This window comes from Dendrobates tinctorius, unplaced genomic scaffold, assembly GCF_039654945.1.
Source record: "Dendrobates tinctorius isolate UK_male_01 unplaced genomic scaffold, ASM3965494v1 ptg000196l, whole genome shotgun sequence".
Taxonomy (NCBI): domain Eukaryota; kingdom Metazoa; phylum Chordata; class Amphibia; order Anura; family Dendrobatidae; genus Dendrobates; species Dendrobates tinctorius.
This window is the reverse complement of record NW_027361863.1, coordinates 4,943,297-4,959,846: the sequence shown is the minus strand read 5'-3', so window position 1 is coordinate 4,959,846 and position 16,550 is coordinate 4,943,297. Positions and strand designations below refer to the sequence as shown.

At 46.9% G+C, this 16,550-nt stretch overlaps 1 protein-coding gene across 3 annotated transcripts in view; it reads left to right on the top strand.

Moving 5' to 3' along the window:
- Positions 1–16,550, top strand: part of R3HCC1L (R3H domain and coiled-coil containing 1 like) — a 56,022-nt gene that overhangs the window by 19,555 nt on the left and 19,917 nt on the right. For 2 of the 3 annotated variants that reach the window (XM_073552825.1, XM_073552826.1), the window contains exons 3-6: positions 4,115–5,941; positions 7,136–7,305; positions 9,549–9,619; positions 10,148–10,243. In XM_073552825.1, coding sequence (XP_073408926.1) covers positions 4,115–5,941; positions 7,136–7,305; positions 9,549–9,619; positions 10,148–10,243 — 2,164 coding nt within the window. The remainder of the gene's footprint in view (positions 1–4,114; positions 5,942–7,135; positions 7,306–9,548; positions 9,620–10,147; positions 10,244–16,550) is intronic. The other variant, XM_073552827.1, reaches the window with a different exon arrangement.

Here is a 16,550-nt window from a genome sequence, read left to right as displayed (position 1 = left end):
TCTTTTGCTCTGCGCTGCGCCTCCTTTCTGCTGCGCCTCCTTTCTGCTGCGCTGCGCCTCCTTTCTGCTGCTCTGCGCTGCGCCTCCTTTCTGCTGCTCTTCGCCTATTTTTTTTCTGCTCTTCGCTGCGCCTCCTTTTTTCTGCTCTACGACTTTTCTGTTCTGCGCTGCGCCTCCTTTCTGCTGAGCCTCCTTTTTTCTGCTCTACGCCTTTTTCCTGCTCTGCGCTGCGCTGTGCCTCCTTTCTGCTGCGCCTCCTTTTTTCTGCTCTACGCCTTTTTTCTGCTCTGCGCTGCGCCTCCTTTCTGCTGAGCCTCCTTTTTTCTGCTCTACGCCTTTTTCCTGCTCTGCGCTGCGCCTCCTTTTTTCTGCTCTACGCCTTTTTTCTGCTCTGCGCTGTGCCTCCTTTCTGCTGCGCCTCCTTTTTTCTGCTCTACGCCTTTTTTCTGCTCTGCGCTGGGCCTCCTTTCCTCTGTAGTGCAGGAGATCTGCGCTTTATTTAGTGTGGCGTTTTATGTTCTCCAGAATGCAGCTTTATTGCTCTTTTCTCTGTACAGCACATCAGAAGATAGCGGCTCCCCTGACAGACGGGAACTGCTTTCTTGTGCTAAAAGCAAGAAGTCTGTTTCTGTGTATCAGCCCCTGTACGTGTCACACCAAATATAAAGCCAAGGTTAGGAGTGATGCCTTTACGCCGGTGCCCAGGAATCCGGCTGCTCACTCAGGTCATATATGATCGTTAATATTGCAAACAGCTTTTCCTAAATGCCTCCGTATACACTTACTACCTTTTTAAAATTGAGCAATTAAAGGTACTGTTTGCACTCGGGTCCCCTTGTAATGATAAAAATACTACAAAATTGAAGTCAGGGGAAGCAGATAGATTTTTGCTGCATCTAGAAACAATTTTTATGTGTATATCGTCGCTTTTATGTGTTGTTTTTTTCAGAATAACCTGTCGTGTGCTTTACATGAGGAATAGCACTGGCCATTATGATGTATATTTTGCAGCAGTTTTCCCCTCTGCCATCTGTAAACTAGACGCTAAGCACTACCTTATACAAAACACGTACAGACACGAGAGATTCCCACTCTCCGGTCTCTATATAGTACCTGTTCAGAAGCAGCAGCAGAATGGAGCATATTGTACCACTTTACTGAGCAGTGAATCCAGCACTGGAATGAGAAGAACACTTAAAGGAGTATTGTCCCCTTCAAAAAAAATAAATAAAAAAAAGTTAAAAAGTTTTCCCTTATCTTCATGATATGACAAATTTTGCTGATCAATGGGATCTCGCAGCTTGGAACGGGGTCAATCCCTGTCTTGTATGGAGCGGAAGCTCCACTATAGTGAATATTAGAACTACTGGAGTACAGTCCTAGCTGATAGATCCACTTTACTACTGTTTTAGTTGACTACTTAGGCAACTTTCATAATTGGGAATGACCCTTTAAAGCTTTGCCTGATCCCCATGGATGGCCTGGGGAAGCTGCATTTGTTAGATGTTATTTTTGTGGCTTCCAATCAATTGAATTGTAGCTTTGTGCAGCCATTTTCAGAAGGACCGGAGTGCTTCATCTCGTATTACAATATAATTGTTAGAATTTTTATTTTTCTTAGTTGGACTATTTTGCAGTTGACCCTGTAGGATCCCCTGACCCCGCACTGAGACACGTATATACGTTTATCCTCCTGTATAATGAAGTTAATTACCAAGCTGCAGAGATGTGTTCTGTAGTAACGTACCGCTCATTTATCTAACTTAACCATTGCCTCGAGCCGCGCGCTTTTCACAACTCGCACAGATGATCCCTATGGCAGTTTTTTCTCTCCACTTGCATAGCTTGTATGATCCACAATGTAACGGAAATAATTCTAAAGTGGATATAGGTTTAGGGGGTAAAAGTAATGGATCTATAGTATTTTCCAGAATTGAGCTTTACTCCATTGGTGCACGGCTGTGATACTGAACATACTTTTTTTTTTTTTTTTATCGGGACCCTGGGGAAGGAGAGTTCTCTGGGTGCCGAATGTACCCCCCCCCCCCCCATCAGGGTCGTGCAACTTAAATGGGTTGGTTAGACGTGGGGCTCAAGGCTGCAGTCACTCTGTGTGACCAGCGTGCGCTGTGAGGATTTATTGGCGCCAGGACGTATGCAATTTGCATACTTTCAGCCACATTCCAACTAGACTTTTCCAGCCACGCCCAATACAATAGTGTTGAGCAAGGCCGTGCACGTCTAGTCAGCTTGTGACCACATGTATGCAAATCGCCTACTTGTAGTCAAGAGTCAGCCAGCAGTGGAGAATTCTGACTGCACTGTTACCATCACCCAACAAGTAATAAGTTTGCCAGATTGGGAGCTAAGTTTTCAGAGCTGTTTTCTGTTCTGGCTCCTATACAGCATAAATCCTAAAATCCATTTAAAGGGAACCAGTCACGCCCTTTTTTTTTTTGCTATTAACCCCCCGTTTTGTCGCTCCCCTCCTTCCCAGAGCCATAACGTTTTTTTATTTTTCCGTCAATATGGCCATGTGAGGGCTTATTTTTTGCGGGACGAGTTGTACTTTTGAATGACACCGTTGGTTTTACTAAATTGGGTACTAGAAAATGGGGGGAAAAATTCCAAGTGAGGTGAAATTGCAACAAAAGTGCAATCACACACTTGTTTTTTCTTTGGCTATTTTACAAGGTTCGCCAAATGCTAAAACTGAGCTTCCATTGTGATTCTCCAGGTCATTACAAGTTCATAGACCCCAAACATGCCTAGGTTCTTTTTTATCTAAGTGCCTCTATGTAGCTGAATTACTGACTTGCTATGAGCGCTGACCACTGGGTTGCGCTCACAGCAATCCGGCATTGACAGCCATAGAATACGTATTTCCGGCCCGATGCGCCATTTAAATGCCGCTGTCAGCGTTTGACAGCAGCATTTAACTGGTTATTAGCCGCGGGTGGATCGCGATTCAAAACAGCTGACGTGTCCCGGGAAAGATGTGTGCTCACCGCTGGAGCCTACATCAAAGGCAGGGATACAGACATTGGCGTAATAATATGTCAGATGTCGTTAAGGTGTTAAACTGCCCCCAGTGTCCTGTTATTGATGCACATTGCATTATTAACAAGCCGCTGAGAATCAAAGTGGCAAGCGGGAATACAGTGACGCGCCTAGCGTGCACGTTCACAAACGATCATACGGTCACTGACTCTCAGCAGCTGCAGGGGTGACTACCGGGTCTTCACTCGGCCCTCTGATGATGAGGATAGGCTGGGCTGCCGGTAGACACCAGGTACCGCCCTGGGGCAGTCCCTGGGACTGCAGCAGCTGACCGGAGGCGCATGTACAGGAGGGAGAGACAAAAGCGTTGTCAGACGGTCTGAAGTCAGGACCTTGCAGCGCAGGTACACAGAACAAAGCTGGAGTCAGGTATGGAGAAGTCAAACAGAGTAGGTAAACAAGCCGGGTCAATAACGAGAGACAAACTATGGAGATATGTTTAAAAGAGGTGTTAGCACGCTAAGAATCGACGTTTGGGTGAGGAATGAAAGGTGCAATCGCCTGATATATCATACCGCTAGCAGGTACCGTAATAGGCTGGGGGAAGCACATCTTAGCAGGAGGGAGTGGATACAATTTCCTGCAGAGTTTGGCTGTGCCCCCCCATGACTCAAAACCAGCACAAGGCAACTCAGAGAGATGGTCAGGTACTGGGTGCAGCAGAGCGAAACACACGGTGAGCAAGGTGGCACTTAGAAGACTGTAAGGTGCAGGCGTAACATACAGTTTAGGAAGATTATGACTGGGAACATATATCTTTTTTTTTTTCAATTTGAAAACGCCAAAAATTAAAAAAGAAAACCTTGTGCCAACTTGACTTTTAATTAATGTATTTTTAAACTGTATACTTAAAAATATAGTAAAATAAAGGACAAACATTAAGCAATAACCGTAAAACTAACACTGATCCTAAAGGCTGAAAATGTGATCGGCCCTCTTCACAGACTTACAAAAATTTAGTATGTATAATTGTTCAAAAAAAATAAATAACATTAGAATTTGAAATTTACGTTGTTTTATATATTTTTTTTTTTTTTTTTTTTCCCTACAACAGATAAATCAGGACATCCAGGATAAAATGGATCAATGTCGACCTCGACACAGAAGACCCGATAAAGCCTTGTACGTCCCAAAAGCTATGCGACCTCCAGCAAATGATGGAAACGATAGCGGTGAACACACCACCGAACAAACAGGATTCTCCTCTGATAAGATTCCAAACTGTTCCAGACCCACAAGCGACAGTGGCAGTGGGGGATCTTCTGGCCGAGAGTATAGAGGCCATCAGCATGGCAAATCCTCTGGGTCACCTGTAAGGAAGCAGTCTGAGCACAGAGACCAAGGAACAGATTGCATTGTGACAGAAAAGGCCAAAAATTATGCCTTATGTGAATCTTTTAATAAACTGAGCCTCAATGAGACACCGGTGACATCAGGCTTGGATGAAAAACCCTTGACTACTTCACGCATTGATTCCACTGCTGCCGTTCACCATGGTTCCTCACCTGTCGTTCACCAACGCTCTTCATCCGAAATGATTCGGCGCTCTCGAGCCTGGGATGATTTTTCCAATGATCCTCAGGAAAAACAGCACAGCTTTAGAAGGAGAAGGAAGTCAGATGGGAGCTTCGTAGAACAGGATAGGGCCAGAAATAAAGAAAGATTTTGGAAGTCAGAAAGCTACGTAGACACTCTAAGAAGAAACAAGGGCATGCTCCCATCAAGCTTAGCGAAGTTATTCCGCACCACAGAGCAGTTAAGACAAGACTTAAAGTGTGTATGTAATCAGTCCAATTTAGGTTTACCTTCTAATACTGTAGATAACAGCTGGGAATGCAAAGTAGAGAATATAGACAGCACGACTGTACACCAAAGTGGCGTCTTATTTTCCGCCGCAGACGGTGCCGAACTAATCTCTGTAAGTGACACTATTAAAGACCCATCTGGCCCGCTCACAGTCTTAGAAAGCAGCGCCGATAACACGGGTGATGCACTCGTGTATGAAAGGCAAAAAAATATTACAGAAAGTAAATTAGATCCCTCTCCTGTTACAGCAGAACTTGTCTTACAGGAGGAGAGCGGAGCCATTGTCCTCGCCACTGAGCCCTGCAGCGCAGCTGATTGCAAAGCATGCCCGTCTAAGAGCGCCAGAGCCGAATTAGATGGCGTGCATACCCCTGTATCACTAGTGAATGGCAATACAGCCCAGATAAGACCTCAAGGTGTCAGGGGGGCTGATGGGGCACATGAGGGTGAGACCATTGACGTGTTCCAGTATTCAGGTTCTGCAGAAACGGAGAGGAGGTGTATCTCTGCAGGTTTTGAAAGTGATATAGATCATAGTACTGAAGAGGTGCAGACGATGGAGGGTGCAGAGGCAGAGCTGCCGCACGGACTTGTGACTGTAGAGGTAAAGGTGATGGCAGAGCAGGGATCTGCACTGGTAAATGCAGATTGTTATGCCACCGGAACAGAGGCAGAGGGCATGGAGGTCCTTGATCTTGCCTTTACGAGCCTAGAGATGGTGGAGAAGTTGCCCACTGTGGATGGTGTGAACTCTGTTTCAGCAGGAGAGGATGCAGAGCCTCCCGAGTCCCCTTCAGAGCAAGCAGGCCCTTGTCCGAAGGTGGATCATGCTGAGCCAATTTTGTCCCCTAATAAAGGCACAGTCTGTTCAGATGACCTAAAGCAACCTAATTCATTGACTGGCACTGACTTTGTCCTGGGAGGGCAACTAAACTCTGTGACGGACCCTTGTGTGGCCTCTTTGGAAACCACCGATAAAATGACTCCATGTGGAGCAAGTGCTACTGAGGAAGAGAGCTGGGATTCTCTCTTTGATGATGATGGCGAGTGTGTTGATCCTCACCATATGGAAGAGGTAAAATTCTGATTGACAAATGACTCCTGTTAACAGATGTGCTGCCAGGAGATGGACGTATTCTTTCTGACTGCCAGGGGTTAATAAAATTAACTGCATTTTTAGCTGTCTTTTGTAGCTGGTGATACAGAACTCCATAAGGGTAAAGTTTAAAATTCTAAATGTCTGCAGCTGCCACAAAAGGAAACTTACTGAAAGACATTTGGTATGAGTGCTGTATGCAGTGAACTCCCCCTAGTGGTGATTGTATAAATCTGTATGTAGTGAGCTCCCCCTAGTGGTGGCTATATACATTTATATGCAGTGAGCTCCCTCTAGTGGTGGCTGTATAAATCTGTATGCAGTGAACTTGCCCTTTTAGTGATTGTATAATCCTGTATGTAGTTAGCTCCCTCTAGTGGTGGCTGTATAACTCTGTATGCTGTGAGATCCCTCTAGTGGCGGCTGTATAACTCTGTATGCAGAAAGCTTCCCATAGTGTTGGTTGTATAAGTGTGGATGCAGTGAGCTCCTCCTAATGGTGACTGTTAAATGAAGTGAGCTCCCTCTAGTGCTGGCTTTACACATTTGTATAAAGTGAGCTCCCCCATAGTGATGGCTGTATAAATCTGTATGTAGTAAGCCCCCTCTAGTGGTGGCTGTAGAAATATGTATGCAGTGAGCTCCCCCTAGTGGAGACTGTATAAATATGAGCGCAGTGAGCACCCCCTAATATTGACTGTAGAAATATGTATGCAATGAGCTCTCCTTATTTGTGGCTGTAGAATTGTGTATGCAGTGCACTCCCCTTGTAGAAATATATCCAGTGCTCCCCCTAATGGTGACTGTAGAAATATGTATGCAGTGAGCTCCCCCTAGTGGTGACTCTAGAAATATGTATGCATCGAACTCCCACTAATGGTGACTGTGGAATTAAGTATGCAGTGAGCTCCCCCTAATGGTGACTGTAGAATTGTGTATGCAGTGAGCGCCCCCAAGTGGTGGCTGCTGACGGACAGAATTTTAATGTGTTATACTTTAGCTATTTGAAGTGAAAGATTTGGAGCATTCAACCCTAAAGGTTGAGTTTGACTTTTTGATGAATCGCCTTTCACAGAAGCGCGTTACCTGCCCGCTTAAATGTCCAGTACGTAATGTAGAGCCGTTTCCTGGTATACAATTAGGATATGACTGCGTCTTTTGCCTTTCTTCTAGCTGATGTTCAGTGAGAGAGAACACGGCAGCCCCAAGAAGTCCAGATCTTTCGACTACGAGCCTCAAGAGTCGGCTATAGATGATCTAGAACTGTCACATGTGATTGAGATCTACGACTTCCCTGCAGAATTTAAGACCGAGGATTTACTCCGCGCCTTTGCCAGTTACCAGTGAGTCCTGTCTGCTCGTGTTACTCTCTAGATTTGATGTATTACTTTATGCAATGGATCACACACTTTGTTTTTATTTTTTTTTTTTCTGAAATACATCCGTTTCTGGGAAAGTTAATGGGACGACCAGTTTGACCGCTTCAACAGCTGTTACAAGGAATTTTACAAAATATTTTTTAAAAATAATTTTTTGTTCTCACTGGTGGACTTTGCAGCAAATTCATCGAAATGGCACAAGATGTTTGAATTTGGCGAAGTTTTCCTATCACACTATTGCTTTTTTTTTTTTTTTTTTTTGTGCTTTTCTTTTAGTAAAATATCACACATCAGTCTAAACAGTCTACGATCTGCATCAAATGAGATTGATGTCTGCATCTCTGCAACTGTTATTGCAAAACTGTTGAAACACATGGAAAAAACACGGATGTTACATTTTCAGATTCTGCACAGTAAAGCCAAGGATTGGCCTCATTGGTTAACACAAGGGTTAATGCTCATGCACATCCTGAGCAAATTCATGGCAGAAACCTGGGTGTCCGCCTCTGTTTTCCGCTGTGGATTTAAATTTGTTTCCTGATTTCAGAAAATCCCTGTCCTCCAGTTTGTTTTGGAAAAAAAAAGTCCTTCTCTCACCTTCCCTAGGTCCAGCTCTGAGTCTCTGTCATCACTCCTGATGTTTATGTCTGCAGCCAATACTTGAGCTCAGCGGCTGTCACTCCTGCTCCTGTAGAGCTTATTTGATGTGAGATCAGCGCTGCAGACAATAAAAGACTCCGGGAGTAGTGTGGAGACTCAGCACTGGACCAGGGGACTGGGAGAAAAGCACAGTTTGATTTTTAAAACTATTTGCACCTTGGTACAGAGGTTTCTTGAAACTAGAAAACCCTTTTAAGTCCGACATGTGAACAGAGCCCTAGAGTTTTTATGCAATTAATAAGGCCATCAATACATGGTCTCCGAGCTGATACATTTCAGCAAACTATTAGGACAGGAGTGAGATTTATGCTGCGGATTTATCTCGCAGAGTCTACGTAACATACTGACTTACCCAAAGAGTCACTTGCATTTTGAATCCCCATCTGCATTTGCACGGAGACCCCCCCCCACCCCCGTCACCTGTGACCCCGTCACCTCTTGGCCCCTGTGACCCCAACACTTGTTCTTTAGCAGCCATGCTTTGGGAGCCCCCCACAGTGTCAGGACACTGGACAGACTGTAAGGCTAAGTGCACACGTACCGGAACTCTCGCGGAAATTACCGCGAGAATTCCGGAATTCCATTCCGCGGGAAAATCGCGTTTTAAATTCCCGCGATTTTCCCGCGGAAAAACTAGCATTTTGCAAGCGTATTTAGTTTGCAAAATGCTAGCGTTTTCCAAGCGATCTGTAGCATCGCTTGGAGAACTGATTGACAGGTTGGTCACACTCGTCAAACATAGTGTTTGACAAGTGTGAACAACTTTTTACTACTGAGGCCGCCTATACAGCATCAGTAATAAAAGAATGTAAAAAAAAAAAATAAAAAATACTGTTATTCTTACTCTCCGACGTCCTGCGCAGCCGTTCCCAGTAATCCTTTGCGAAAATGCCCGCGATGACGTCCGTTCTCGCGGGATCGCGATGTCTCGCGATAATTCACGATGACGTCGCGCGAATGACCGCGAGACTTCGCGATCCCGCGAGAACGGACGTCATCGCGGGCATTTTCGCAAAGGATTACTGGGAACGGCTGCGCAGGACGTCGGAGAGTAAGAATAACAATATTTTTTATTTTAAATTCTATTTTTTACAGGGATATGGTACCCAAAGCCCGGAGGACAGTCTCCTCTCCTCCGGACCGTGGGTACCATCCGCAATTGTTCTGCTTATTTTCCGCATGTTGTGCACAGCCAAATGCGGGAAGTAAGCGGAACAATGCATTCCTATGGGTGCGGGATCGCCGCGATTCCGCAAATTAATGAGCATGCTGCGTTTTTTACCGCGAAGCGATTCCGCCGCGGTAAAAACCGCAGCATTAGCACAGCATTGCGGAATCCCATAGGAATGCATGGGATGCTTATTTTTCGCGGCAAAATCGCGCGGTTAAAACCGCCGCGGAAACGTGAAAAAACCGCCACGTGTGAACTCGGCCTTAGGGTCCATGGTGTTCAGCCTGGTTTAACAGCTTATGGTTCTCCTTTCCCGCCTGCAGCTTTGTGTGTGACTTGTGCCTTTGATCATTTGTTCATTATACTTTTGCCACAGGAAGAAAGGCTTCGACATCAAGTGGGTGGACGATACTCACGCCCTTGGTGTGTTTGCAAGTCCTATCACAGGTACAGTAATCCTCCTTGTCAATGGAAGACCACTAACTATGTAATATTAGTCCAATGCAGAAGTTCACACAGTGCCTCTTTTCCCTGCACTAAAAAACACTGAATTACCACGAAAATCTGCTGCCTACATTACGTGTTTGTTTTTTTTTTTTTGCAATAAATTGAAAAGTTAAAAAGACTGCAGAAAAAAATGCTTAAAGAATTGATATGCTGTGATTTTAAAATACAAAGAGCAGCTCAAAATACTAAAGGGGAAAAAAAAATGCACCGTGTGAATGGGATTCTTGAAATGCTGCTGCTTTAAATCATGTTTTTCCCATACAAAAAAGTTGGCTAACAAAAAAAGCTGTGTGAACAAGCACAAAGCGTTCTGCTCTTTTTGTTTATACCCGCTCAAAATTTTAAAACTTGTATGAATTGAAAAGTGTAAAAAACATCCATGGAATGTAGAAATATCGGCAAGAGCAGCTGTGATTGCAAGAATGATGGAGATTGTTGCTGAATTTCTGCCTCGTTTTCTTTCTTCAGCTCGTGACGCATTGTACAGCAAGAACCCACTGGTGAAAGTTCGACCATTGTCCCAAGCAACCAGAGCGTCCAGAGCCAAAGCTCGTTCCTGTGCAGGTGAGATGGATCACCTCTCCGGTTAATTCCTACTGACTGTATCCTTTTATCCTTTTTATTTTTTTATTTTTAGATTTTTATGTTGTGCAGTTTTTGTTTTTTTTTTGTTTTTTTTTTAGTTATGAACTTCCCATTTTATTTTATTCTTCATTCATCTGCTAATTCTCCTGCGCTGCAGATTGTGACCAGAAGGCTGGGTTCACACAGGTCAGATATCTGCAGATGTACTTTTTGTTTGGGATTTTTTATTTTTTCTTCTGTCCAACCTGACCTTGTATTGAATTCATAACCAACGCTCTTTGTGTGAACAGATCCTTACACGGTGACGTCTTGTACACGTAGAGAAGAGAAGGTTTCTCAATCAGCATAGAAGGATTCTTTTCAGTAAAAGCAGTAAGACTACGAGAGACTCTGCCTTAGGAGATGGTATCGGATACGGCTGCTTGTAAACTGGAAACCTGGCCCCTTTTTCTATACTGAAAATCTCTGCCATGGAAATAGTATTTCGGTCCAAATTGGACTTTCCCCGGCTACGCAGATTGTAAGGGAGCATTTTGAGCGGTGAATTCCGCGCTGCGATCCCCATCGGCGGATAGTGGGCACGTTAGTGATTGCTCTACATTTCGCTGCTGCACTGTCTGTTTCCCCTGAAAATCCAAAGACAAAAAAAAGGTCCACACCAAAATTCCAAAAATTAACTGCAAAATTGTAAATGTTGAAAAAGTTCTGGTTTTATTGAGTGCAATGATTCCTGTATTTTGGTCCAGTAGATGCAATATTGGATTGAAAAAAAAAAAAAACATGCAGATTCCTAAGGGTTGAAAACAATAATCAACTTTTTTCTTTAAACAGCGCCTCCCCTGTCCCTGGATTGTGTCCGGTATTGCGGCTGATCCTTATCCAAGTGAATAGGATTGGACTGCGATACCAAACACAGACTATTGTCATTATGCGTTTCTTATATGGCGCCATTCATTCCACAGCACTTTACAGTCTGTATCACTGTCCCCATTGGGGCTCCCGATCTAGATTCCCTATCTGTATACCTCTGGAGTGTGGGAGGAAAGCGGAAAACCTGGAGGAAACCCATGCAAACACGGGGAGAACATACAAACACCTTGTAGATGGTGGGATATGAACCCAGGACCCCAGCGCTGCAAGACAGTAATAACCACTGAGCCACCTTACTAGAGAGGGTATACTTTTATATTCTATCCACTGTTGGGTTAGGGGGCTTCGGTGTATAAAAGCTATAAAATCCCCCACTTAATCTGCCGAGTCCTCAAATATTCACGTTCGTTATTTCGTGTTTATTTTTTTTTTTTATTTTTTTTTTTTTTAATTTTTTTTTTATGTTCCTAGACTACAGAAACAGAGATATTACTATATTTACATATATTTACGCTCCTCACAAAGACCATTCATTATTAATAAAGGCCTGAAATCAATAAAGACAGGATTGCAGTTCTCGTTTGCATTAATGCCGTTCCTAGGAGGAACGACCTTGGCGAGTTCAAGAACACAAAAATTCAAATGAAGAGAAAAGGCAGTAAAGACTGCAGGACGGGCGCTTCACCGGGTTGGTCCGCGGACGGGCTCTTCACCAAACCGCTCAATCAAGGTACTGAAATCTAGCAGTTCCTTCCTATGGTTACGTGCAAACGTCGAGAATTTGCAGCAGATTTTTCTGCAGCAAAAAAACAAACTGTTGCCAGGAAAAAACTGCGCCTAAAATATTTTCATTACTCTGTCGCCTAATTGGGGGACACAGAACCGTGGGTGTTATGCTGCTGTCCACTAGGAGGCGACACTATGCATAATCTGAAAAAGATTAACTTTGGCTCCTCCTCTGCAGTATACGCCCCTGGACGGCGTCAGCCTTCTCCAGTTTTTGCTTAGTGTCGCAAGGAGGCACACCTAAGATTTTTTTTTTTTTTACTCCGTTTTTTCCTTGATTTTTTTTCAACGGATTACATGTGAAGAAAAGCGGGTCTCCAGCGAGACTCCCGGCATGGCTCCCTCCTCGGTCCCCTATTAAGGGGTACCCGGTTGAGGTCGAGATGGCTCTTCCCCATGTCGCTCCTTCCCCAGACCCTCGGGTACTGGTTCGAAGTCAAGAACCCCCCCTCCTTCCCCAGTTCCCTTAGGCTCTGGGTTGAGGTCGAGGATAGGATGAAGCCCCCTGACGGTGACAGCAGCACCCTCCCTAATCCCCCTCTGGGGGTATTAGGTTGAGACACCGCAGGTAGGGCCTGTACCAGGCACCATTCGGCCACTTACAAGTCCAGGGACCCCAGCCCAGCTGCGGTCTCCTGTTGGGACTGGGGGAGGGTAAGGCAGGCATGGCACTTGTCAGAGACAGGGCTCCCTGCGCCCCTGTCTCTCCGGCAGCACCAGCTGCATAGCGCCTCAAAGGGACCCCCCACAGGGCCCAGGTTGCGTTCATGACCCCCACCGCTAGCCTACCATTCAATCCGGGGGGGGTCTGGTTTGAATCCAAGCGCCGTCCTGGAGCCCTTCTGGGCATGAGGTATCAAATTTAGGCCGCGGCTTCGGCCTAGCCGAAGTTGCCACCTTATTCCCGCCCCCCAGCCCGCCCACCGGATGACGAAAATGACACTCTGCAGTGTCATAGAAGGGGCGGATCGAGTCAGGAAGGGCGCACTTTTACATAGCTCCGCGCGGCCTTTTCAGCTATCCGCCCCCTTCCCCCTCCACCTCAGCATTCCGGTGGCCATCTTGCTGCACCTGAAGCTGAAGGCAGCAGAGCGGTCTCTGGGGGGCACAGGACTGGGATTTATCGACGCTGGACCTAGGGGGCACACCGGTGGGGTAAGATCACAGCTGGGTTCTCTGTACTCAGCTGTGAGTTCATATAACCTATAACGCTCCCCTATTCGTTTTCCTCTGCGTAGATATCCCTGTAGGGCCTCTGCTAATCAGCCTCTAGGCACTATGTCAGGCTCAAGGAAAAGGACCAGACAAGACTGCTTTTATGCAGTCTGCACAGCCTGCAAGGTTACTCTCCCCAGCGGCAGCACGTACCCGCACTGCCAGGACTGTACCCAAAACACAGGATCAGAACCCTAAGAAGTCCCTACCAACGCTACTGCGCCGGAATGGGCTACTCAGATGTCGCAGTCTATGACACAGTCTATAGATAACCTGACCTCCACATTACTGCAGGCTCTGCAGGGTCATGTCTCGGCTATGAACGTTACCCAGAAAAGGGACATCCGGTCTCACGGACAGGCCGCTTCCGACAGTTTGAGACGTAAGCGGACCCACAGGTCGCGTTCATCTGCGTCCTCACATAGCACTAGGTCGTCCCCCTCCAGGGAGAGACAGTGTCACCAGGTCACCGAGACCGTCCCCTGATAGAGAAAGACAATGCCGATCTCCACAACGATCCCAGACCACAGAACACCTCCGCCCTAGTTTGCCCGCTAGGGAGCTCCTTAGCGATGCGCAAGACTCAGAGGGCATATGTGACTCTAACTCAGATAATGAAACAGAGAACACTCTGGTCCCTTGTCCCCCTAGCAATACGGCGCTAGTTGAGAATATAATCTCTTCCATCCTTCGGGTGCTGGACATTTCTGATCCAACCCCGGAAGCACCAGAACACAAGATTTCCTTCGAGTGTTCAGAAACCATCTAAGGTCTTCCCTAATCACCCGGAATTTCAAAAAATACTTTCTAAGCTTTTTGTTCGCAGCCTGAGAAACAATTCGCCAATCGCAAATACTTGGAAGCAAAGTACCCCTTCCCACAGAAGGACACTAAGTATTGGACAGATCCGCCTGAAGTGGACCCCCCAGTCTCTAGGCTGGCAGCACAAACACTTCTCTCACTGCCGGACAGCTCAACCCTCAAGGACGCAGCAGAGAGACAGGTAAAACACATGGCTCGTTCAATCTTCGAAGCAGCAGGTGCCTCTCTGGCTCCCGCATTTGCTTCAGTTTGGGCAGCCAAGGCCATTATGGCCTGGGCTAATCTATTGCAACAGGGCCTCCAAGCTTCAAATCCTCAGCTGGCGGACCAGGCGGTGCAAATTGCAGTAGTGGCAGATTACATGGTCCATGCAGCGTTGGATTCTGCAAGAGGGGTAGCGGGAATAGCATCAAACGCCATTACAATCCGGCGTATTCTCTGGCTAGGAGAATGGAAGGCGGATGCGGCCTCAAAAAAGTCCCTAACAAATCTCCCGTACTTCGGTGGACGTCTTTTCGGTGAAAAGCTGGATACACTGATATCCAATGCTACTGGGGGTAAAAGTACTTCTCTCCCTCAACTAAAACCAAAACGCACGTTTAAAAGACATAATCAGTCTAGTTTCCGATCCTTTCGGAATTCTTCAGGCTGGTCCGTCTCGCGCCCAGCACAAAATCGAAACCGCTCCCCCCGCAGAGACAACACACGGGCGGCACAGAGGCCGGACAAGAACTGGCAGTCAAAAGCAAGCCAGGCAAAATCCAAAGGAGGAAAAGCTCAGACTTTCCCCTCATCATGACTCATGCCCTCCGGAAGACACCCCACTTGTGGGCGGACGACTGCTACTCTTTCAGCAGGTCTGGCTGCCTATTACAGAAGACAAGTGGGTCAAGGAAATAGTGTCTTCAGGATACAAGATCGAGTTTACTACCAGCCCACCTCACAGGTTCTTTCTCTCCGTTCCTCCAAAGCCTCTACTCAAAGCTCGAGCCTTCCATCAAGTGGTTTCTTCCCTCCTGCAAGCAGGAGTCATAGTACCGGTTCCAGCAGACGAACGCTTCCGAGGGTTCTACTCCAATCTGTTCGTTGTGCCCAATAAGGGAGGCAGTGTCCGACCCATACTAGACCTCAAGCAACTCAACAAGTATGTTCGAGTTCGTGACTTTCGCATGGAATCCCTCCGGTCAATCGTTGCGTCCATGGAAAAAGGAGAATATCTCGCCTCCATAGACATACAGGACGCATACCTGCATATACCGATTTGCTCCCGCCCACCAGAGATTTCTCAGATTCGCAATCAACTAAGACCATTACCAATTTGTGGCCCTCCCGTTTGGTCTCGCCACGGCTCCCAGAACATTTACAAAAGTCATGGCAGCCACCATGGAGGTTCTACACTCCAGAGGCATAGTAGTCGTTCCATACCTGGACGACCTTCTCGTCAAGGCCCCCACATTCAAGGACTGCGAGGTCAACGTCTCAATCACAATCGACACTGAGTCGCCTGGGATGGTTAATAAATTTACAGAAGTCCTCGACTACCCCGAGTCAGTCTATGGCCTTCCTGGGGATGCTATTCGACACCTCCAGGGGTCTGGTGATCCTCCCCAGGGACAAGGCACTGGCCCTCTGTTTGGGAGTTCGCACTCTCCTCCGCAAGTCCCCCCGATCTCTCCGGTATGCCATGAGAGTACTTGGCAGGATGGCAGCAGCAATGGAGGCGGTACCATTTGCCCAGTTTCACCTCAGACCCCTTCAACTGGCCATCCTCAAGTCCTGGGACAGGAATCTGTTCTCCCTCGACAGGGAGTTCCGGTTATCATCGAAAACAGGAGGTCCCTGCACTGGTGGCTCAAGCCAACCTCGCTTGCAAGGGGAAAATCCTTTCTCTCCGGTCAATGGATGGTTTTGACCACCGACGCAAGCCTTACGGGTTGGGGCACGGTGCACCTACATCACAGAGCGCAAGGCAAGTGGTCACCAGTGGAAGCGAACATGCCCATCAACATCCTGGAAATTCGGGCCATCTTCCTGGCATTGAAAGCCTTTCATCACTTGCTAGCAGACTCTCATATCAGAGTACAGTCGGACAATGCCACGACGGTGGCATACGTGAACCATCAAGGCAGGACCCGCAGCATCCAGGCGATGAACGAAGTAACACGTATCCTACACTGCGGAGGATGCGAGGTCAGTACTCTCTGCGGTCCACATTCCGGGTGTGGACAACTGGGAAGCCGACTATCTCAGCAGACAAGGAATGGACTCGGGGGAGTGGTGTCTCCATCCCAAAGTTTTTCGTCAGATCTGCCATCGCTGGGGGACCCTGTTCGTGGATCTGATGGCATCCCATCTCAATGCCAAGGTTCCCAATTTCATAGCCATGACGCGCGATCCTCGGTCGCTTAGAGCAGATGCCCTGGTTCAGGACTGGACCCAATTCCAGCTTCTGTACATTTTTCCACCCCTCCCCCTGATCTCCAGAGTCCTGAGGAAGATCAAGCAAGAGGGAGTTCCCACCATCCTGATCGCTCCAGACTGGCCCAGGCGTACATGGTACGCCGACGTCGTGCAACTCACAGCAGGCGCTCCC